The following is a 25104-nucleotide window of genomic DNA, read 5'->3' on the forward strand; positions in this document are numbered from 1 at the left end:
AGAATTTGTGTTCATTTATTTCATTTCTGCTTTTTCCTCCCATCTGTTCACATGCCCCCCCCCAATGTAAGAGGCAAACTCTGCAATTATGTTATGTACAGTTTTTTGTCATTTGCTACAAAGAGGCAAACCCTGAAAGATGTTGTGTGATGCTATGTCTCCTGTATTGCATGAAGTCCTGAGTGTTTACTGCTTCCATCAAAATAACTGGACTGAACATTTGAACCCAGTGCCCAGTATAATAAAATGTGATCGAGAATCAAAGTGAATGACCGCTACCTTTCAGGATCTAACCTTGTCTTTTGGGTGGGTGGGGATCCAATTCAAAACACTGCTGATGTTCTTTCCTAATCTTCCCCTCCTCCCTTTCCTCCATTTTCATCAGATGTACAACGGGACCCTCAAAAGAGATGCAGAGAACAAACGCTACAGCTCCTACAGTCAAATGGAAAGCTGGGGCAACAGGAACTACAACAAGATTTGCAGTCCTGGCAGTGATTATGGCTTAATGCCAACTCTGAAGAGCAGCCGGAGTGAGCCAGACCTCTACTGTGACGCTCCACGGGGCACACTAAGGAGAAACCAGAGTGGAAACCGTGTGTGTCAGAAAAGCAGTGTGCATCGTCATAGCTTCTACAATAGCTGCAACAATCAGGGAATTACAACCGCAAGCAGGCAGCCCAAGAGAATTCCAGCTCGGAGCCCCTCCTGCACCTCTAACAAGCAAGATATGTACTATGCCCAGCCTGTAGGCAACCACAAACAGGATGCGTTCTATACCCACAGTAACCACACCAACTCCAAGTAAGTTTTCATGCACATTTTGTCTCTGCTCAGCCCATGATCTCTTCTTCTGTTGGAAACTAGGGTGTGGTAAACATAGGTGAGAAGCTAGCTCAAGCATCTTTGGTCTGCAGAGCCCTCCCAAAAATCCATTCTGCCTGCTGTGAATTCCACATAGAGCACATCAAAGATTTATTGGAACATTCTTTCCAGGATTTGGATGAGACTTGATTTGCCTGAGTTAAGCCATATGGGCTGCTAGTTGGAAGACAGCATTTGCATTTATCCAAAAATTGGGGTACTTAACTATGTACCCACTGCAGTCAAGCCCACTGCAGTACCCACTGCAGTCAAGCGCTCAATGCAAATTACATACAGTAGTTCCTCCAAAAACAATGCTTTCTTTAGCACTGCTTCTTTACAATGCTGTTTATCCTGTGTTAATTGGCAAGAACTGCAGCCAATGAGAGGAGTGTATTCTGGTCAGGTCAGTCAGCACCAGCTTCCTACCCTATCTCTTATAGTGCTGTTTCAGACAGCACTTGGCTTTCAAGGAGTGGATCCCCAGCAGTGTTGGAGATGTCACTAAACTCATTTTTGTTCTTTCTGAGTGAAGACTGTAGAATAAGATATATGGTTCAAAGAGAAAATGCTTTCGATTCAACCAGCAGTTGTATGTGTAAAAGGTCTAAAGCAATGGTTCTCACATATTTAGCACCAGGACCCATTTTTTAGAATAAGAATCTGTCAGGACCCACCAGAAGTGATGTCATGACCAGAAGTGACATCATCAAGCAGGAAACTCCTAGGCTGCAATCCTACCCACACTTACCCAAGAATAAGTCCCATTGACTATCACTGTTAAAAGAATATACACAGTAGCTTGTTAAAAGTACAGGTCTGTAACATTTACCCAAATGCAGTCACATCCCATTGTAGCATCAAGTCTATTAAAAATAAAATATTGAAATGAATGGGGACCCACCTGAAATTGGCTCACAACCCACCTAGTGGGTCCCAACCCACAAGTTGAGAAACAATGGTCTGCTCTAAAGCATCAGGGTAAAATGTTTCCAATGAATTATTGCATGCTTAGAGCCCAATCCTATCCAACTTTCCAGCATCAGTGCGGCAGCAATGCAGCCCTATGGCAAGGGAACAAATGTTCGCATACCTTTAGGAGGCTTCTAACACTGCCTCCCTACCACAGGATGCAGGGCACACCCCATTGGCACAGCTGCACTGGCACTGGAAAATTGGATAGGCTTGGGCCCTTAGTTATCAGCATGGAGTTTTGAGGCAAGTGACCTGGGATCAAGGACGATGTCTAGATCTTTGAAGCATCAGCTTTACAGCTGACCAAACTGGTATCCCTAACAGAGGCCTAGTTATAGAAAAAGTTTGTTACCAGTCCGGGCTATTATAAAGCAATCTTTTAAAGAACAGCTCTGATTGGTCAGAAGATACACCTCCCAAACAATTGTTGTGTGGGAAATGCTCTTCTCTGCCAAATGAATCTCAGGAGTGGTCTCCTTTGTAGCACCCTTCCTGACAGGGTGTGGCTCATCTTGCAGAACTGGTTCGCTTTTGGGGAGTTGTCTGTCTTGAACTACTGGGATGGGCCTGGTTCATTAGTCATCTTCCCTCCAGTAGAACTGGTTTTGTCTGGGGAGTTTCCTCATTTCTAGAACTGAGTCTAATTGCATGGTTCTGCACCACTGTAGAACTGGAATTTCATCCATGATAAAAAGTGGTTCTAGTTTGCACATACAATTTACCTATTAATTTGGTCAACTTAGACCAGTGTTTCTCAATGCTTGTCCTCTACCGTACCACTTCATATGGTCCACCTGAAGTCCCTGAAGTATCATTGGAAGTAACTGGAGATGACATCATTGCCAGTTACTTCTGGGTTGGGTGGGTCAGATGTGATGTGACAGATACTAGTAAGAGGCTTAGGGTGGATGGGAGGGCTTTTTGAATGCAGAAAAGCATGCTCTGGAGCCTTCTATTGCTGTTCATTGTGTTATGTTCCTGGTCTTGCTTCCAGGCAGTAGGGATCCAGGAGTCCCGCAAGTACCACCAGACACCACCTCAAGTACAACCTCCTGGTTTTAGAAATGGGCTATGTCAGATGCAAGGGAGGGCACCAGGATGCAGGTCTCTTGTTATCTGGTGTGCTCCCTGGGGCATTTGGTGGGCCGCTGTGAGATGCAGGAAGCTGGACTAGATGGGCCTATGGCCTAATCCAGTGGGGCTGTTCTTATGTTCTTATGTACTACTGGTGGTACCCATACTACTGGTTGAGAAAAACTGACTTAGATGGATGGTGGGGAATATTTTTTATATAATTCATTTTTATGGTTCCTTTTCATAGGAAGAAAAAAATATGCTTGGAAATGGGTGTCTGACTTGGATATTGAACTCTAATGGAGAGTTTAACCTGAAAGAGCTAAAACTAGAAAAAAAACTTTTTTTTTCTTTGCATTACTTGTCAGATTATTTTAAAATTGTTTAGACTTTGAAGGGTCAGTTTTCATAGAGCTGTGTAGGATACAGAGCTGCTTCTCTTGGGGAAAATAATTGGAGCTGACACCATATTCCATCCAAAATAGAATTTGACTGGTTTTCTGAATTGTAACTTAAGAATGGAGTACCAAAATCCCCAGATAATTGTGGCAGATTTGGACAGGTCTCCCACAGGCTGTTAGGTTCCTCATAGCCTCTAGATCAGTCTCTCCCTGATACTCCATCAGCTAACCATTCCAAGGAATCATTGAGGACAGCCTGTTTATGGGTCGGTCTCCCAGATGTGCCTTGCAAATGCTGAAGGATTCCCATAATTGATGCAGGCTATTGTTTGATAATCAGACCATTCCCACTCATTTCCAATAATCGCTTCTTGGGGATGGTGAGTTAAATTCTCACTGCTCTGACCACAGCGTTCTAGAGATTCTAGACAGGCCTAATTTGATTGAGAGCCCTCTTGAGCCAATATGGTTAACCCAGTCCATCCAGTTGAAGAAAAATCCAGCAAAATCCAGTTGAAGAATGAGAAAATGCATAAAATCTGGACCCTAAATTCAGATGGTTGGATATTTCTGTGGACTTTCCCCAGTTTACTAGAAAGAACTCATCCCTAGAAAGTACTAACCTGGTTAGATAACCTGCCTTGAAGATCAATGGTACAGTCTAGTAAGAATGTTTCCTGCACAAGTTATACTTTTTCAGTGGAGTTTGAGCAAAGAATTTAATAGATTGCACTCCAAGTCCTTACTGGGGAGCTATTCTTTTCTCTTGTAGTCATTTATTGATCTGATCTGTGGAGAATTGCTGCTGTTGTAGGTCTATGCTTGATTAACAGGATAGAGAATGCATATAGACCAGTGGGGAATCAACTTTGCTTCCCTTCCTTGGAGATCATAGCACTTAATCATCCTGAAAGCCCTTCTTCTCCATCTCTTCAGAACAATTGGAAAATAGGTGCAGCTATGAAAGAACTGAGAAGTTGTCTGTTACGTTGGCAGTGAAGGAGCCAAAGTTCTTAACTCATTCTGGGTTTTGAGTAGGTAGAGGCTTGGAAAACAGAGCTCTTGTTAGAATGTATCTCTTTCACATGTAAACAATTCATGATTTTCTCTTTCAGAGAGCTAGATGAAGATATGCATTTTCCAAAACTGCAGACATGCTATAGCATTTTACTTTCTTGTAGAACAGAACTACTGTTGTGACAAAGGCAGGACTGTGGCTTCGGAGTCAGAAGCAATTTTGGGTGGAGTCAGGAGTTTGAGTTGGAAGTTTTGTGTACCGACTCCATAGTCCTGCTCTCTCAGGTTATCATCTGGTCAGCAATGATACTCCAACTATCATAACTATAACTAGCAGTGCAGTGGAGTCAGTGCACAAAACCTCCAACTCCACATCCAACTCCACCCCAAGACTGGACTCTGACACTACAGCTCTAGACAAAGGTTGAAACAAGGACCTGGTACAATGCTCTCTGGTGGTGCAAAGGTTTGATGGACCTGGTGTAACATTCTCTCACTTTTTAGTTTTTTAGCAGTGTTCTGATAGATCTTTATGATGATCTCTCATCATCATTGGCATCCTTCAGTCTCAGGAGACTATGGTATCGCGCACTGAAAAGTGGTTCTGGAACAGCGTCTAGTGTGGCTGAAGAGGCCAATTTGGGAGTGACAATCCCTTCCACACTGGGAGCAAATGTAGTCTGTCCCTGTTGTGTCTTCCTGGCTGTGGGCCTTCCTTGATGATGATCTCTATAATCCTGAAATTCTCCAGACACATTGCATAGACCACTATGAATTCGGGCTGGCTAAGTTCCTTTCTTGAGGGCAGTGGGAATGGTGACTATTTGGGACTTGATAATAGATCTATCTCTAAATGTAAAACTTTCCAGGATGATATGGTAAGGTATGGTAATTTAGATCCACCAGCCACATGACCTTGCTTGTAGAAATATTTCAGCTTAAGAGGTTTTTAAAACCTCTTTTTGGGATCTTTATACATAAACTGTTTCTAACTAACCATTTTGAAATTGAACAGACAGATGTTATGCAAAAGAGTAAAAGCTGAAGTGTAATCAGTGAGAAAAAGAGGTTTCATATATAGCTTATAGCTTCTCCAGACAGGAATTTTGGGAACTTCCATGCACTGATGGGGTTGGTTGACATACAGAAACCACATGAGGTTTGTGTCAATCTCATGCCGGTAGGAACCAGCATAGAAGGAAGGACAGAAAGATTGTGCTTCTGTTGGTGTAGCCTGGTCTCCCCACATACACCCCTTCCCACCCAGTAGAGCTTAATTAGTAGGCTTGAGACTTTTCTGGAAATGATACCGAAAACACTGAAAAACTAGTGGACTGCCAGCCCAGTTTTAACCTTGTCCACTCAGAAGTAAATCCTATTGAGTTAAATGGGATCTGTTCCCAAATAGGCTTGTATGTATGGTAGGGACATCCTTTCTGTAGAATCAGCTGCAGTCAGAGATCAGAACAGATCAGAATAGAGAGTCATTTCTTAACCAACAATTTAGTTCAGATACCATCTCTTTAATAGAAATACAGTTCTGATTTTGAAAAAGAATATCCTTGTTGTTCCAGCTGGCTAGGGTTGAAATGTGCTCATTCCATTTCATTATTTGCATATAAAGTTGTAATCATTTGTAATCAATGCCATACTTGTGTTTTTCTTTAAAAACATATGGAGGAGCTGATGGATGCTTCCCAGGGCTGAAAGCAGGGCATACAATCTTACAGCAAAAATTCCATAGTGAGGCCGCACAAATACATTTTGGTCAGAACCTACTTTTTCCACCAGAACAATCTCCCTCATGACATCTGCCAGCAGTGTGACAATCCTGAACAGCATGCATATTAAAAGTGGGCTGCATATTCCATGCTATTGCAGCCAAACAGAGATGATTACATCTTTAAGCTAATAGTTCCAGCTACTTCTCTATGCTTGCTGGCCAGAGCCATCACCTTTAAGAAGTCCAAGACAAAGCCTCTCAGCAGTTAGCTTTGACAGGTGAGATTTAAGCATTTGGAAGACCCCTGACTGCTCCCATAGCTTCTCACCAGAGTAAAGGGTTCAAGAGCGAACCAGAGTAAACTTCTCACCAAAGTTTTGAGGATTTGGCCACTATATTGTCTCCAGAAGTATTCTTATGAATCAGCTTAACCCTTTGGCTAGAGACAGACAGAATCCAGGGTTCTAGATTCTTTCTACGTTGTGTCCCACTTCCAAAAGCAAGGTACTGCTGCTGCTGGTGTGTGTGTGTGTGTATTTGATGTGAGAATGACACACTGAACTGACAGCTCTTGTGTGCTTTAACTAGATGTGCTGAGTGCTGGAAGAACATGTGTTTCTATGCAGAGGAACTTTAAAGGTCTCAACTGCAGTTTGTAAAAATGCAACCTTGTTGAAGTGATTTTTCTCACCTTGTAGAACTAGGTTTATTCTGTTTGATCAGGGGAGCCCTTGTAATATTTGTTCAGGATGCAAAGCTGTTCTTCTAGTAGAACTAAGATTAATGTGATACTTCCACAGCTGCCAAGGAACATCTGGTTTCCCCCAGCAGAACAGGTTTTGGTTTATTATGAGCAATGTAGAAGGTTATGCATAGCATGAATGCTTTATCCTCAATTTCATGGGTCTATTTCCACTGCATGCTGAAACCTGCTTCTTCCCAGTGTGTCACCCAGCTACAGATTGGTTCCTCTTAGAAGTTGCTACTTCCAATCTATGTACTCACGTAAACGGACAGTTCCAATTCCTCGTGGTTTGGAATAGTGTGTCAGTGTACAGTTATATGAGTGCAGACAGAGTGGGGAGATCCAGTGCCTGCTGGGATTGTGCATATAGAAATCCTTTAAATAGCCAGAGAACAAGGTTTTGTTCACCTGAGAACGAAATCCTGAGGTGGACTTGGGCTGGCACAAGTCCCTTGTGGCAGGGCCTCTGAGAGGAATTTTATTAGGGGGTACAAAGTTTCTTTTGGGCCCCTTTGCAAAGAAGGGGGTGAAACAGAATGGGGGAGGGTGGGTGAGCAGAATAGGGGCAGGGAGGGGTGAAGCAGGGTGAGGGGACAGTAGAGACAGCTGGAAAAGTCTTTGGTGCCCAGGTCTACCCACCCATGTGACATCAGTAGTGTCCCAAGCATCCCATATGGGCAACAAGTCTGAGTAGATAAGAGATAGTATCTGAGCAGATAGTAGAATGTCAAATCGCAGGAAATTTCTGGGCCCCCTCCTTGGGCTCTGGGCCCCCCTTTTGACCCTCGGCCCGGGTGCAAATTACCCCCTTTACCCTCCTCTCCTAGGCCCTGCCTTGCGGCCCGTTAGTGTCACAAAAGTGCCGTATGGAAAAAGCTTTTGCACCACTCTGAAGGGAGATAGCTCCCTGCACTGCCACAGGCCCCAGGGACTAGGTGAGTTGCGTTGGCCGAGCTCGGCCAATGCAGGGGTCTGGGGGAGCATGAGGAGGGTGAGAAGGAGGCAGGAGGGAGGTGTTTTGGGGTAGGGGGAGGGTTTCCAGGGGTGGGCAGATGGGGAGAAGGAAGCTGGGCCAGGATCCAGCAGTTACGCCAGATCCTGACCCTGTTTCCAGGCAGCACAGTGCAGCTCTGGGCTGTTCAGATCTGCGCCACCGTGTCAGATGGCGCAGATCTGAATAGATCCATTGGGACCGCTGCAGCACAACACAGGGTAAGGGGAAATGTTTTCCCTTGCCTTGGGCTGTGCCGCTTTTGGCCCCAAACTTGTGCTGGATGCAGCACAGGCCTACTTTCCTGCCTGTTTCCAGCACAAGTTTGGATTGCACCCAAAAGCATTCAAATTATGCTGAGCAGTAAATGAATACTGTATTTGGGTTTTTGGTGGGATCTGCAGCTTCCCTTCCTCTGGAATAGAGAGTCTTCCTCCAGAGCAAAACTCCTTGCTTCAAAAACTGGCTCCTTGTTTTGGAAATGCCGCTAGGGAAGAATAAAATGTGAGTGATTTTCAAATAGAGCCCCACCTAGAAGGCTTCACTCACAAGCTTTGATTGTCAGAATAGGTGGATTTGTCACAGAAGAGAATGCTTCCAATATATCTCTATAGGAACATATGATGCTGTTTCATACTGATGTAGTTCATTGACCCATGTAGGTTAGTATTGTCTCCACTTATTCTCAATGGCTTTTCAGGGTTTCAAAAAGGCCTTTCCTAGCCCTGTCTAGAGATGAACTTAGGAATTTTTGCACTTAGTTTCTAGAATTGAGCTATAACCCTTCCTCTCAACTATAGTATATACTTTAGAATGCTACACCAGCAGCATATATGCATTTAACATATAATTTAACATCAGTGTTACCAACATTTTCTATCAAGTGAATTATATGTATGCATTTTACAAATTAAGCAGGCTAGTGTATGTGTCCCTGTTTTGTATACAGGTCCAGCCTATTTATACACAGATTTTTTATATACGGATTTGACTCAACACAAATGGCCACTGCAAATGAGAAGGAATGTGCTGATCCCTGGAAAAGGGAGAAAATGCATCCCTTTAAAATCAGTTTAAAAAACTGAACAGTCCTTTAACAATAGCCTCTTTAATGAGAGAGAGAGAGGGAACAGCTGGCTGACAATCCATCAGTCCTTCTCTCTCCAGTAGACCCCTCCCTTCTCCCTGAGCATGTGAAAGAAAGGTGATCATTTTGCATTGGTGAAGGGAGGGGCTGAGTGAAGTGCCTTTGTAAGCTCTTGGAGGATGACTGATTGATGGATTGCCTTCTTAATGACTTATCTTACATCACAAAGGTCAGCAAGGCTGTTTTTAAATCAGCTGAGCAAAGAAACTTTGTTTTTTAAATTGATTTACTGTAGTGCGTTTTTTTGCCATCCACCTGAGTGCTTGGAATGGAACCCACACGAATAATTAGTCTCAACCTGTAATTCATTCTCCTTCTGATAGTCAAGAGGGAGGAACTATGCATTAAATCCCACCCACCCCTACTCATTGGAAACTCTACCAACAGTCTCCTCACCCTATCTTAGGAGTCTCCCATCAGGTATTACCCATACAGCTTCACATTTATCTTTGCAGCCATAAGGGCTAGAACCCTTTAAAAAATTACCAAAACGGACCATGATGAAAACTGAGTTTCTCAATATGCTGGATTCTACTTTCATGTCCAGTATGAAATTGGTAGTGTGTAATTGTGAAATCCGTGCATCTCAGACAACTCAGGGTCTTCTTCCAAATGTAAAATAATGAATGTGACTGTCCTTATTGAAGAACCATGGATTGGCAGGAGGATGAGAGATGCCTGCTGAGGGCCGGAAGTGGCGTCATTAACCAGAAAGTGACGTCATTAAGCAGCTGATGGCCAGAAATCAGCACTTGGTTCTCATTAACTGCAAATGACAGAAGCGAAAATATGCAAATCTTGATCTTATTTCAAGATATGAGAGAGCCCAATTTTCATGTGGGCTGCCCTTTCAGCAGTAACACCTCAGCACTGCTCAGCAGCTGAGAGCCTGAGGGCCTGATAAAAAGCTTCCGGGCCTTATGTTTGACACCCCTGACCTAAAGCTAAGTGATAAATTCATGTGGTATTTTCAGTCATGCATGTTGTGGTGAAATAATGAAACAGTGAACCAAATGAACAGTTTCTCCTAAAGTACCGTATGTTTCTTTTTCCTAGACAAACTGATTCACAACTGCATGCCATTGTGCTATATTCCCATACATGGTAATATAGACTTCAGCTTCTAGAAAAGTGTGCAGTCATGTTCATTTCCCTGTGACTGGAGCTTGGAAGATAGGGCAACCCACGTGGTTGACTCTCCTTAACACCAAGAGCTCCATCAAAGGCTTCAAATAATTAGATGGGTGGATCAAAGCAGGGAAAGATGATACTTTGCAAATCCTAAATCCCTTTTAATAGATAACAGAAAACTGTTGGTGGAGAGGACATTAAGTAATATGCATTTATTTTAGAAGACATGTTGGGCCTTCAGCATAGAGCTTCTCTACAGTTAAAAAAAATTGTAAAAATAACTATTTTTATATTATAACTATTTTTATTAGAACTATTTTTATTTTTATTAGAACTATTTTTATTAATAACTATTTTTATTATAACAGTAAAAAGATTATAAAATGACAAAAGCAGTGGCAGTTACAATTAAAAAAACAATTTAAATTAAAAACAATTAAAAACTAGCACATTCATAAAATATCATCTAAAACCAGCTGCTTGTATAATGTAAGGTTTGAAGATTTTTTAAATTTAATCCTATGACGTGAAACCGTAATCTATAAAACAAAAATGACTAAGTTTATTGTTGCCTGTCTATTCAGTTTATTGTTTTCTGAATTGAATGACAAGAGCACAAATAAGACTAGTACTTACTTTGTCTGGATGTTGAGGAAACACAGGCCATAACTTTGAGGTATTTTGTTGTCAGTAGACAAACACACACACACAACCCACACTGAGAATTGAAAAATATATCCAAGACCACTTAGGGTCCAATCCTATCCAAGTTTCCAGTGTTGGTGCAACTGCAATGCAGCACTGAGGTAAGGGAACAAATGTTCCCATACCTTGAGGAGGCCTCTGTGACTGCCTCCCCATGAAAGGATGCAGTGCATGTTCCATTGGCACAGCTGCACCAGCACTGGAAAATTGGATAAGATTGGGCCCTTAATGTGCATTTGCACCAAGTTTATTTAAGTTATTTTCAACTTGGTGTAAGGTGCTGAGTAAGAGGTGTATGGTGCTGGATTTTTTCCCATCTTTTCAACACCTACTTATAGGTGGGGTAGTAATTCTAATCCACATTAATGGTTATTAAAAATAAATCATACTGTGGTGGTTATTCAAGATTAATTAATCTTGCATCTCTTGCATACTCCCTCATAAGGCATACTTGTGGTGCTGCTTTTGCATGTGGGATTTGCACGCCAGTTGTGTGCCAGAACACAATCCACATGTAACACCTTATTGCAGCTCACTGTTACAGCCAAAGCCTGATTAGAGATCTTAGCAATACAGTACAGCCACAAACATTTGCATGACTGACACTACAAGAATATATGTCAACCTCTGTAATACAGCTCCTGAATTTTGTAGTACTAAAAATCATTGTAATCCCTCTTCCTACTTTCTGCAATTTGAGAACAGATAGCTATGACTTTAGAATTTCACTTGTTCCCACATTAAATAACCATTTTCAGCTCCTCCAGCTGAAAGGAAGTCTGTTCCCTAGCCATGATACACAAGCGAGGGAATGGTGAGATTTTTCTTTAGTGGGAAGGTAGCTGGAATTTTATCCATGTAATTTATGTGATTTTAATCTTAATATTTCATATGGTACTCATTTAGAGTTTACTTTTGGTTGGTTTGCGTACAGTTGTCAACCCCAATGAGTCAGTTGAATAAGAACAGAATAATAAAAATGAGAAAGCATGAAAAGGCCACAAATCAATCCAGAGCATTCAGTGTCACAAATGGAGTCAGTGGTAATATGATACATTATTAATGTGCACCAGAGAAGCATGACATCTCACTAACTTGAGAAGTAAAGTTTTCAGTTTATGAGTCAGTTTCTGGGCTTTACAAATTGTATGTTATGTTTTAAACCATAATAGTTTGTTCAGAAGTTAGAGAACTGTTTGGGTGGAGTATATATGATTTTCAAATTGGGATCTATTCACTGTGCACGATTCCTTTTCCCCTCCATGTCAGCCTAAGGCAAGGGGAGATTCATACCTGCAACTATTAGATCTGTCTGTGGTGCTTATATTGTAGCCAGTTATTCAGGTGTTTAGTAGCAGGGGGTAACAAGTGACAAGGAAATTTGGGGCGCAATCCTAACGAACTTTCCGGCACTGGCATAGCTGTGCCAGTGGGGATGTGCTGCATCCTGCCTTTGGGGGGTAGTCATGGAGGCCTCCTCAAGGTAAGGCAATGTTTGTTTCCTTACCTCAGAGTTGCATTTCCCTTATGTCAGTGCTGGAAAGTTGGTTAGGATTGCGACCTTGGTCACCTGCCTTCCAGCTACCTGAACCAAAAATCTGTGAACCTGTGCACCATGTTTTTAGATTTTATGTGATCTTGCTAATAAACCACTAAGCCTTACTTTGATGCTAGTGATGCCCTTTTTCACTTTGTTGTTTTTAGAATCTGCAATGATGAATTGGATCATGGGTCAATGACCATTCAGAAAGCCATCCAGCTCCTGTGTTCCTCCAGTGAAAAGAACCAGGCTATGGGTGCTTACTACCTCCAGCACACCTGTTTTCAGGATGAATCTGCCAAGCAGGAGGTAAAGTTATTCCAAAATGCTAAGTAATGTGTGGTATTATGTCAGGGCTCAAGTTTCTCACTCCATAGGCCCCAAAAGAAGAACAAGGAATCAGAATAAGAAGAATTTTGTTGAGGAATGATGAGGCAACTGATCCATAGAATGTTGAGAGTGTCTGATGGAAAAAGAAGGGAAATGCTGGGGAGAAAATTGACCTGTTGGAGCCATTAACTGCTTATAGTATTCCAAAAGAGCAGTTAGGGATGGGCAGATCTGCACTGTGAGATTAAAACCGTCCCTCCCTGCAGTGCATTCTACAGGGACATTTCAGCAGGGAGGAAAGGAAAAGTTATACATTTTCCTTTGGCCACTCTCCAGAAGCCTCCCCCAACTATATAACAAAGGAAAACTAATATTTAGGGTGGTAATCAACCCTGGACCTGATCCCTTCACTGCTATAGCACCATAGGCTATGGTTTCAGAAAGGTCATAAATAAAACACAAAAGTATCATTTTTCCTTCCTTCCCCAAGCCCAAACAGCACTACAAGACTGTTCAGATTGGCTGGAGCTCCAAACAGCAGCACTCTAGTTAAGTGCAAGGGATACAATGCAACATTCTGTTGTGGGTCCCCACTGGTTGTGGGTCTTCCCTCCTTCTAATTTTAGTCTTGGTGATCTCATGCCTGCCAGATGGGCAGCAAAACATAGACAAAACATAGGCAGTGGCTTCCGTGTAACTTGGAATTCCCCAGGTATGTAAAAAAAAAAAAAAGTCAATTAAAAGGGAAGGGGAGGGAACCCAAAATGTCCCTAGTAGGTATGGAGCATGCTCATAGACAAAGAGCAGCCACAGAATGGTAAGGAGATTTGAACATTTTGGGGAGAATAAAGGAAAACATCGGAGAAGTAGACTCTGCTGATAATGCTCTGAATAGCTAATAATATCCTGTAGAGAGAGGTGGGAAATTAAATATGCATCCTCCGACCATAACCCTCTTCCCCCAGTCCCAGTTGCTATAAGCTTTTAAGAGCTCTAACTACTTTGAAATGAAGAATCCAGAGGAGTGGAATTGATCCATGGAAAAGTGCTTCATCCAGCCCCAGTTGCCCTTTGAAGGACTCTCAGCCACAAAGGAGACAGAGCAGTTTAACAATCCTAGAATAGGAAGGTTAAGATTAGGGACAGGGATACACAATGTGAGGTGTAATCTCCTCCTCCCCTACTTCCAAATCACCACAGTCAAGAGTTCAGCAATATCACACTACTGTAATATGGTGATAGGGATAGAAGTCATCAGTAGAGTCAGATGGGCTTTGAGCTAAACAAAGCATTTTAGTAACCATCTCAACAACAACAACAACAACAACAACAGTATTTATATACCGCTTTTCAACAAAAAGTTCACAAAGCGGTTTAAAGAGAAAATCAAAGTAGGGGAAATCTCAAAGTAGGGGAAGTCTTTAGTTCCTAGTCTTTAGGCAGGAGGTCTGGTCTAGAGGGTAGAGCCTCCGTCTGCCTGAAGATAACATCCACAAGGTCGTGAGTTCGAGGCCACCGGCACCCTGCGACCTTGGAGCAGCTGACAAGCTGAAGCCGAGCAATTCCATCTGCTCTGAGCGGGGGAGGATGGAGGCCAGAATGTGAAGCCAGATCAGAATGAAACACCTTGAATGTAGTCGTTCTTGAAAGAAAGAACCTTCTTTGAAATTGTAAAAATCCCTATTTAATAGGGATTTAATAAAGCCTGCCTATGTAAACCGCCTTGAATAAAGTCTTGAATAAAGACCGAGAAAGGCGGTATATAAATACCTGTTGTTGTTGTTGTTGTTGTTATTATTATTATTATTATTATTATTATTATTATTATTATTATTATTATTATTATTATTATTATTATTTAGTTCCATTCAGACAGTCAGGAAACTGTAAGTGCTATACGTGCAATAGGGCAGCAGCCATGCTCACACTTAAAAACACACTCCAATGCACATGCAATGTACAGTATTTTGTGGGACGAACACATGTCTCATAGTAGTTCAGTACTGTTTTACTGAGAATCTGGTGAGAATCTCTTATGCTGCATGTTAATGTTTAATTGTAGCCTTCCTGCTTTTTGTTTGCCAGAAAAAGCAACAGAGGTTTAAAAGCAGTTTTGATTAGTGGATCTTTTTGTTCCTTCTCTGTCAGGTCTACCGACTGGGTGGCATTGCCAAGCTTGTTGAACTCCTGCATAGCCCAGATGAGAATGTGCAGCAAGCTGCAGCTGGTGCCCTTCGAAACTTAGTCTTCAGGAATCCAACCAACAAGTTAGAAACCCGGCGGCAGAATGGAATTCGAGAGTGTGTGAACCTCCTGAGAAGGACCAGGAACACAGAAATACAGAAGCAGCTGACAGGTACCCTGCATCCCCATAGAACAAAGTAGATGCAATGGATAGTGGTATCAGAGCCCAGTCCTGAGCTCTGAGTGCCGGAGCACTGGCACGCACTGTTGCAATCATGCCATAAGGCACATTTGCAGGGCTGAGCACCGGCTGAGCACCGACTGAGCACCTGAGCTAGCCCAGTGTGAGCTCACACTGGGCTAGCACCGGTGGATAGCTGGTGCTCCACCTCTCGGCAGTTGCCTGAACTGCCAATCGGTGGAGAGGTAGGTGGGATGTGGGGTGGTGGGGAGGTGTTCCAGGATGGAGGAGGTGGGGTCATGCTGGAGAAGGGAATGGGTTGGGAGGAGGGCTGGAATGGTGGAGCTCAGTTCCACCAGATCCTGAGCTCCGTTCTCAACTGATGGTAAGCTAGGTGGTGTTGGGTGGTATGTGCAGCACCCACCGTCTGGCAGTGAGACCGCAACATGAGCTTCCAATAGCAATAGGAAGTTTGAGCCGGCAGGCATAGCTCTAGTATGCAGTTCTCAAGCACAAGAAAAAGTTTGTTCACCTACCCTGAGCCTCTTACTGACCTTGGAAGCTCCTGTTGTGGTCTCCAAATCCAAAAGTAACTGGTGATGATGTTATTGCCAGTTATTTCCAGTGGTACCTCTGAGGACAGTGGGGCGGCAAGTGGTACGTTGGGGGAGTAGCTTTGAGAAACGCTGCACTCGAATAAAAATAGGACTAATAGATTCAGAGTCTTCTTCAGACCCAATAAGAGAGCAGGTATTACCAGCCTCATTCGTAGTCAAGCAAGTAGACTATATCAAGCAATAAAACATGATTCTATTGTACTTCAAAAATGGACAGTCGTTTGAATGCTCTGAGTGCACTTTTAGAAACTGACCTTCATAATAGCTATACTGTTTCCTGGATCCTCCAGCACACACCAAGCCCAAATGAAACTGGCACAGGGGCCTTTTGCAATCTATCTGTTGCATTTGCTTTCCAGGGTTGCTCTGGAACCTCTCGTCCACCGATGAATTGAAAGAAGATTTGATACACGATGCTCTTCCTGTTTTGACTGATTGCGTTATTATTCCCTTTTCTGGCTGGTCCGATGGCACTAGTAGTAGATCAAGAGAAATTGTTGACCCCGAGGTATTCTTCAATGCTACAGGCTGTTTGAGGTAGGTCAGCAGATGTATGAACATTTTGGTCTCTAAAACGTTCAGTGTGCTTTTTAGCTTTATCATGCAACTACCCTCGCGAGAACTTTTCTTTTTTCATTTTGCATTTGCATGCACTTAAAAAAGGACAGGAGATGGAGAGTGCCAGGTACATACTGACACTTTGACAAAAAGATGGGCTTTCCATCTCTGGAAACCATAATTGGTTCTGCAGTCTTTCTTTGAATGTCCCTTTGCACTGGACCTTTTCATCAGATCACCTAGTCCTCAACAACCATTCTAGTTTAAATTGCCAGTATATGGGCATGTGATTGTTTTATTCAGACTTGGGAAATGCTACTAAACCCTTTGGCATGCAGGTGTTAGTCCTGACTTGCCATTTCTCCTGCCAATCTCCAGCAATGCCTGGCTGCCAACAACTGGGAACTACTAGCCAAGCAGATGAAACAGCTATGTAATTAGAAAGTTTAATGAACTGAAGCTCTGCCTTAGGCAATGGAGCAGCAGCAGCAACAACAGCATTATTTTAACTGTACCCATTAGGTACAGGGTATTTGTTCAGTGCAATGAAACAGATGAACGACACCACCAGCGACTGTAGCTTTGCCAGTCTTGAATCCTAAGCAGCTTGGAAAAACCTGCTGGAAACAGTAGCTAGTACTACAACTCTTGGATTTGGGAGTTGGCAGCTGCCTTTTTAAATAGCTCAATGCAGCAGGTGAGCAAGCAATGCTATTCCAGCCTCAATCTCTTGGAACTTGCAGGAGTTTCAGTGTGAGAAAACTTCACTGGTGGTCTTAAAACAATCTAGAACCAGTTTTTGTCTCAAAAATTGTGTTTTTAAAAATCCTCTTCATCCAGTTACAATATTGTAAAGCTAAAAATGAACAGCATGTGAAATACGTTTAAACTTAAAATGTAGGATAAACCAGTGCCGTACAGAGGGAGGGCACCAGGATGAGGTCTCTTGTTATCTGGTGTGCTCCCTGGGGCATTTGGTGCGCCGCTGTGAGATGCAGGAAGCTGGACTAGATGGGCCTATGGCATGATCCAGCGGGGCTGTTCTTATGTTCATAGAGGGTTAGCTTTGCACTTTAAAATTGGGATACTGTACTTCAAGTCCCAGTTTGACAAATGCTCATAGTATGAGGCTTGGACACTGCATGACCTCCTCTGTTCTAAAACTCGGCTATCAGCAGGTCCTTCAGATGTCAGCCAGTATCTGCAGCACTCCATTTGATCCAAACTCCTGATAATCCCAAATATTTGCATGCGCTCACAAACATTTCGACAGAGGCTATTTAATCTTCACAGTTCATTTTGGAAGCTCAGACTTCCAAAATTCTGAAATGCATGACAGAGGCACAGTTTTTGCAGCTCTGCACTGAGATTTATAGCAGTGAATTGTGAGATTAGGTTAGGATTGGGCCATAAATTTTGTAAATTTAATTTTAAATTACTTAGGGTGCAATCCTGCCCTTCACTTGGGCTGGAGCAAGTCCCTTGAGCCGGCACAGAAGGGTCGCGAACGTGCTATAAGGAATTGACTAGGCCGGTACACAGAGGTGCACGCCAGCCTGCGGAGGCTGGAACAAACCTCCGCCCCAATGGAGGTACCAAGCCTTGTATTGGCCCGGTTGGGCAAATGCAAAGCTCTGAGGTAGGTGGGAAGGGTTGGGGGAGGAAGCAGGAGGGAGGCATTCCTGTGTGGGAAGAGGGCTGGCAGGGGCAGCCCCGGGGGCGGGCGGGAGGGGAGCAGGAAGCAGGACTGGCATCTGTCAGTTATGCTGAATCCAAACCCCTGTTCCCGGGGAGATCGGAGCAGCTTCAAGCCACTCCACTCTCCTTGGACATGTGCCACCTCAAGAGGTGGTGCAAGTCTGAAGAGACCCATGGGGCAAGAGTGCCTTGTCAAGAGGTAAAGGGAAAAGTTTCCCCTTGCCTCTGGATGAGTTGCTTTTGGCCCCTATCCTGCACTGGATACAGCACAAGCCTCCTGGCTTGCCTGTTCCAGAGCAGGGTAGGATTGCGCCCTTAGGCTAATATTAAAAGCACTCTGTTTTTTTTAAAGCATAGTGGCCAATATTAAGATTTCCCACAGCAGGAGCAGCAGGAGCAAACACGTACTTAAAATGGCATCTTATTTGCTAGTACTCATTGTATCAGGTCCTTGTGCCAAATCATACTGCCTTGTCCCAAATGCCTGATATATTTTAGTTCCCATCAAAATATAAAATGCCATGATACTGCCAATCAGCTGATCGCACTGTAACTCACTGAAAATGAAGTAACTCACTTTAGCAGAGTGAGGCACTGGGTAATTTCTGGACCTTTCATGATACTGGACTCTGTAGTCAAAAGTTCCCTCCATGACCAGAAGAAGCATTCTGGCCCTGCAAGGCCCCTATACTTGAGCAGAACACTTTCTGGTCTGAGAGAGGACTAACAGAGCCTCATTCCATAAAAGGTCTGGATACTGCTTGTTGTTTTCAAATCCGTGCTCTGTGCACCTGTAGACTTAACTGGACTTAAGATTTGTTTAGCCATTGCTCTCCAAATAACTCTGGAATGCCTTCTTCGCTCAATGCCAGTATGATTCTTGCTGCGAGAGAATGAGATGAGAGCACTGCCTCACAGCGAACATTATTCTGAATGGATCTATTTTGTGGGATTGTTCTGTGATATACTCCATGCCCTCTTCTATATAGGTGAATTTCACCCTCACAGAACCAAAGAGAACTATACAGTATACGGATCTTGGTGAGTGCAGGAATAGAAAAACTACAGCATGTGAGCTGCCTATTTGGTTTTATTATTCTTCCCTTCACCTTATGAAATGCTTCTCTTCTTTAGAAACCTGAGCTCTGCAGATGCTGGACGCCAAACCATGAGAAACTACCCTGGACTGATTGACTCTGTGATGACTTATTCCCAGAACTGTGTGGCAGCCAACCGGCCAGATGACAAGGTACCAGGCCTAGAGTAATCTTTCTGTATACCCACCATTCATCAGCTAGGCTAGATTACTACCACAATCATAATCCCAGTTGCATTTTTATCATTGTTTAATTAAAGGTTTTTACCAGTTACAGTTGAAAAGGATTGCATAATAATGGGTAAAACATCTTGTTATACACAATGTAATATACCTTAGGCTATTCTTATTCTTATTCTTATTATTCTTATTCTTATTATTATTATTACCCTGCCTTTCTCTCCAAAGGGGCCCAAGGCAGCTGACAACCAAATAAAATACATAAAAGATAATACATAAAACTATAACATAGACATAGACACAAACTATAAACCATAAAATACACATTAAAAGCCAGCAGCAGTATTATTATTTAGTAATACTCTATTATTTAACTATATTCTTCTATGCTATATAAATAGGGGCTGCTTTCCTGGTGCAATGCATTGTGGATAAATTAAGATACTGGGATTTTTTATAACTCCCCCCCCCTCCACATACACACAACCCAGGATAATGGGTATTCAGAGGTAGCAATCTGGTACACATCAAACTCCAGTACTGAAAATCTGCATTGAAAATATCTGATAGAGATTAAAGGAAAGGAATGTCTCTTAGGACCAATTTCTGTGTATTCAAAATCAGTATCTTTTGCTGTGGTCAAGTTAAGCTTGGCCCTGAACCTGTGCCTTTTGCGCTAAGCTCATCTGAACATTTGTCTTTAATGAAGTACTTTAATGTAAAGATGTCCAGTTCCCATTGAAGTCCTATAGCCCAATCCTGAGCTGCCTGGTGCCACATTTGTGACACTATGTCCTGTGCTGGACCAGCATGTGTTGCGTAGGATCGGGCTCCTAATTTCTTTATGACCTTAGACCAGTCACTTTGCTCCTGTTGATGTTTGCTCTTTCCCCTGGGAATTTCACAAAATACTCATAGAATATAAAGGTCCAACCTTGTTATACACTGATTTTTTATACATGGATTTGACTCAACACAAATGGCCACTGCAAATGAGAAGGAATGTGCTGATCCCTGGAGAAGGGGAAAAATGCACCCCTTTAAAATGCTTTTCTTACTGTTGTAGAGAGTTTTATCTCAAGATGGTGAGAAGCACCCTTTAAATTAAAGAAAACAGTCCTTTACAATAGTTAGAGAGAGGGCAGCCAGCTGACAATCCATCAATCATTCTCTCTCCAAGCAACCCTATCCCTTCCCCCTGAACACCTGAAAGAAAGAAAATCCTTTCTAAGAGCCTGGAGAGACTGATTGTTGGATTGTTGTCTTAATGACTCTATCTTAACATCACAAAGGTCAGAAGGCTGTTTTTAAATCACCTGAGCAATGGAACTTTGTTTTTTAAATTGATTTGCTATAGTGTGATTTTGGCCATCCAGGTGAGTTCTGGGAAGGCATGCAAATAATGAGACTCAACCTGTAGTTTCTCAAACTGTGGGTCAGGACCCACTAGGTGGTTACAAGCCAATTCATTTCAACCCCATTCATTTCAATATTTTATTTTTAATATATTAGACTTGATACTTCCATGGTATGTGACTGCATTTGGGGAAATGTTACAGTTTGGTACTTTTAACAGGCTACTATGTATATTCTTTTAATAATGATAGTGAATGGAACTTACTCCTGGGTAATTGAGGGTAGGATTGCAGCCTAGGATTGTTAAAAATTTTCCTGCTTGATGATGTCACTTCCAATCATGACACCATTTCCAGTGGGTCCTGACAGATTCTAATTTTAAAAAGTGGGTCCTGATGCTGAAAGTCTGAGAACCACAGACCATTTCTGCTGCAAAGAGCATCCCTTCAGCATCTCTAGGAATCACAGTGGGTCCTGTACTAAAGGTCTTTCTTCCATCTTATTTCTTGTGGAGTTATTACAGCAAACACTTTGCTGACCAACTGATCTCTTATTTGGTAGAACTGAGTACAGTACTATCAGGGTTTAGACTGCGATATTATTTCAGACAGAAATAATATCAGAGAGTCTGGTCCAACAAGAAGCTGACGGAACATATCAAGATCCAGGTCTACAGAGCTTGCGTCCTGAGTACACTTCTGTACTGCAGCGAGTCATGGACTCTTCACTCACAACAGGAGAGGAAACTGAATGCTTTCCACATGCGCTGCCTCCGACGTATTCTCGGCATCACCTGGCAGGACAAAGTTTCAAACAACACAGTCCTGGAACGTGCTGGAATCCCTAGCATGTATGCACTACTGAAACAGAGACGCCTGCGTTGGCTCGGTCATGTCGTGAGAATGGATGATGGCCGGATCCCAAAGGATCTCCTCTATGGAGAACTCGTGCAAGGAAAGCGCCCTACAGGTAGACCACAGCTGCGATACAAGGACATCTGCAAGAGGGATCTGAAGGCCTTAGGAGTGGACCTCAACAAGTGGGAAACCCTGGCCTCTGAGCGGTCCGCTTGGAGGCAGGCTGTGCAACATGGCCTTTCCCAGTTTGAAGAGACACTTGGCCAACAGTCTGAGGCAAAGAGGCAAAGAAGGAAGGCCCATAGCCAGGGAGACAGGCCAGGGACAGACTGCACTTGCTCCCAGTGTGGAAGGGATTGTCACTCCCGAATCGGCCTTTTCAGCCACACTAGACGCTGTTCCAGAACCACCTTTCAGAGCGCGATACCATAGTCTTTCGAGACTGAAGGTTGCCAACTAGCACTAGCTATTTCAGACACCTTGGTTTATTTCCCATGTGGAATATACATATGTTTTATGTCTCTTAACTTAATAGTCAGGTAAGATAATGATCATATGTATGCAGATGTAAATGAGATTTTATTGGTGGTTGTTTTTGTTTTTTATTCAGTCTGTGGAGAACTGTATCTGTATCCTGCACAATCTATCCTACCGCCTGGATGCTGAGGTGCCTAATAAATACACACAGTTAAACCACATGACCAGGAGCAATTACACCGACAAAACCTTGACAGGCTGCTTTAACAACAGAGGTGGAAAACTGGAGGTAAGATGTGGGGGTTGGTGCTTGGAGATGTTATGCACAAGGACTGCAGGCATGTTGTATTCCACTGAGAGCTTCTTCCTTGCTTTTTTACCCAGTCTTAAGTAAAGCAAGGCATTTGATCAATGATTTTCAAGCACTGTGTCATGACACCCTGGTGTGCCGTGGATGGTCCGCAGGTGAGCCATGGGACTTTGGGAGAGTCATTTATTAGTGGGGAATTTGAGCCCCCTACCAGCAGCATGGCGTGCCTTGTCAATGGTAATAAAAACGGATGGCGTGCCTTGACAATTTTAGTGCCTTGTCAGTGTGCCGTGAGATGAAAAAGATTGAAAATCACTGCATTAGATATTCATAATTAGATACAGGAAAAAATCAGAAAAGAAGAAACTACTTGGAGAAATATCACTATGTATCTGTTGTGTCTCCCATGTTACTTGTATGTAGCTGGTGCAAACACATATGTTGAATCTCGCAGCTCATGTGCAGTCAACAAAGAATAATAAAATGTGTTTTTTAAATAAAATGTGGCATGCTTGAGTTTTCCTTCTTCTTCCTCCTTAGTATGATGAGTTTGATGTACCTCTTCCTGAAGAGGACTATAAACCTAAAGGATCCAGTTGGCTCTACCATTCAGATGCCATCCGCACGTACCTGTCTCTAATGGACCACAGCAAGAAAGATGCCACCCTGGAAGCTTGTGCTGGAGCCCTGCAAAACCTGACTGCAAGCAGAGGACTGGTAAATACAATTTTTCCCCCCTCCACACTTGATTATATATCTGGAAAAATGGGAAGCCCAATTGTATCCATGTTCCCCTGCACCAATGTAGTGGTGCCAGCGTGGCTTAGGCTGCATCCTTTGGGGGAATTTTACATACTGGAAGTCTCCTCAAGGTAAGGGGACAGCAGCTGTAATTGAGCAACTTGGACCTGCGCCTGCTAAATCACTGGTGCAAGTCTGTGTTGCCTCATGTCAACAGATGAAACCCAGGAGATAGGTTACAGCAGCTTGATCTGCCCCCTCCCAGGCCACCCCTGCCCCATAGCTGCCCTCCCCCCACCCTGTCACACACCCTCTTTGCCCACTCCCTTCCTCTCCCCTGCCCAGTGTGGAACTTTGTCTAGCTTACGTTGTGGCTTCACTGGCACTGTCAGACGGCTCAGGCCTTCCCACCAGGGCCACGAACTTCTGCGCTGCTGCAGCAACATGCTTTACAGCATATTTGTGACAGCATGTAGCAGCGGAGTCTAGGATCACCTGTAATCCTTGGTGTCATTTACAGTGTTGTTGTTTTTTTGCGGTAGCCAAATATTAACACAATTTTCTATCTATTATTTTGCTTTCTCAGCAAAGTTTATATACTTAGTCACACCAATAAAGATTTAACACTGAAGATGAGGATGCCAATAAAAGCAGGTGTCTGCCCAACTTGGTAAACACCTTCCTTGCAGCTTACTTTGTGGTCAGCGGGAATGGAGGTCCCCTCCATTTATCCCCGAGAGAATAAAACTCGGTCCTTGCTTGTGATGCCCAGTGGACTCATGGCAAAAGGGGGCACACTCAACCCTGGGCATTTTCCAGGAATGTGGTGGTACTTTTTGAAGAGAATGTCATTATGACATTCCCATCAAAGCCACATGCTCCACTGCATGAACATGACTCATGCAGTGGGGCATGTGGCTTTGATGGGAATATCATAATGACTCATGCAGTGCACTTCACCTGCACAAGTGGGAGATAGGATTGGGCCCAAACTCTCTCTGTTTCCTGTAGTCTCAGAAAGGCAGAAAACAATTTACCTCTAAAAGCTAGAGTCAAAATTCAGTGAAATCTGAAAGATAGATAGTCCTGCTTGCTGATAATAATTCTGACACCACTATTTAATTGCACAAAACAATTTTCTGTTGACCAAACATTCCTCTGAGAAACTATTTTTATTTCTCTTGGGTGGGGAAAACATCTCTTCTTTCCTTTTGGGTATGTGCTCAAATGCCAATAGAAGCAAGACAGCATAGCCTATCTAATCTGTTTAGGGAAGTGTGGTCATTAGACAGACAAGTGCAGGGCACAGAACCATCTTCCAGATCATCTTGTCCTAAAACGTGGTTTAAACTGGATGGTAGCTCTTGTTGCTGTCGCTCAAGGCCAATGGAAACCAGATGGAGACAGGTGCCTTGGGAAAACCTCCATCCCTAGTCCCAATTGGTAGAAGTCGGAACTGATGGGTGGATGATCCCCAGTGCAAATGGAGTGCTTGGCCAAGTTCATCCACCCAGGCAGCACAAAGAATTGAGAGATCAAGGTGGTGCAAAACTCCCAAGCCTCTGCCCACTGACTCTGCAGTAGGGTGGAGGATATGCTCATCTCCTAGATGCCTCTATTGCTGCAACTGTCAGTGCATAGGAGGACAGCCATCTTAACTCATCCACCTCTGTGCTAAAGTTAAGCAGTATTGTCTCTCTACAGTACTAGGGCTTCAGTGTAAAGTAAAAAGTAATAAAACTAACAAACTAAAGCCAAACACGAACAACTAACACTTGGTAATTTGGGACAAATGCAGAATTTGGGAACTCTATCAGATACGTAACTTCGCCTAGATGTTCCTTAAAACCCAGTAAGGACCCTTCCAAGTTGTCCCCATTTTGCTAGTTTTTACAGCTGTCAGGACTGTAACTTGGTCTCCTGCATTAATGGATCTTTCCCAGTTCTGCTGGTCATCAGGCCTTTACTGGGCATCATGCAGAGCTTAGTTGGTGAAAGCCAATGTCTCCTTGTTTTCTTTAGCCAGTCTAAAAGTTTCAAGAAGTTAGTCCCTTTAGAAGGGTACAAAACTCCCAAGCCTCTCACTAATGCCACATCAGTTCTAAGAAGTCTTGGACCTTCATTTCAGATCTGAAGGGGAGAAATTCGAGGCTTGAGTGCGGGACTGCCCCTAAGGCAAAGTGCAGTAGCTGCAATGACAAATCCC

At 43.2% G+C, this 25104-nt stretch overlaps 1 protein-coding gene across 1 annotated transcript in view; it reads left to right on the forward strand.

Annotated features, from left to right (window-relative positions):
• Nucleotides 1–25104, forward strand: part of PKP1 (plakophilin 1) — a 60125-nt gene that overhangs the window by 29024 nt on the left and 5997 nt on the right. The window contains exons 3-9 of the mRNA XM_066626020.1: nucleotides 386–804; nucleotides 12478–12622; nucleotides 14792–14999; nucleotides 15985–16162; nucleotides 19016–19130; nucleotides 21981–22136; nucleotides 22698–22874. Coding sequence (XP_066482117.1) covers nucleotides 386–804; nucleotides 12478–12622; nucleotides 14792–14999; nucleotides 15985–16162; nucleotides 19016–19130; nucleotides 21981–22136; nucleotides 22698–22874 — 1398 coding nt within the window. The remainder of the gene's footprint in view (nucleotides 1–385; nucleotides 805–12477; nucleotides 12623–14791; nucleotides 15000–15984; nucleotides 16163–19015; nucleotides 19131–21980; nucleotides 22137–22697; nucleotides 22875–25104) is intronic.

This window comes from Tiliqua scincoides, chromosome 4 (assembly GCF_035046505.1).
Source record: "Tiliqua scincoides isolate rTilSci1 chromosome 4, rTilSci1.hap2, whole genome shotgun sequence".
NCBI classification, from domain to species: domain Eukaryota; kingdom Metazoa; phylum Chordata; class Lepidosauria; order Squamata; family Scincidae; genus Tiliqua; species Tiliqua scincoides.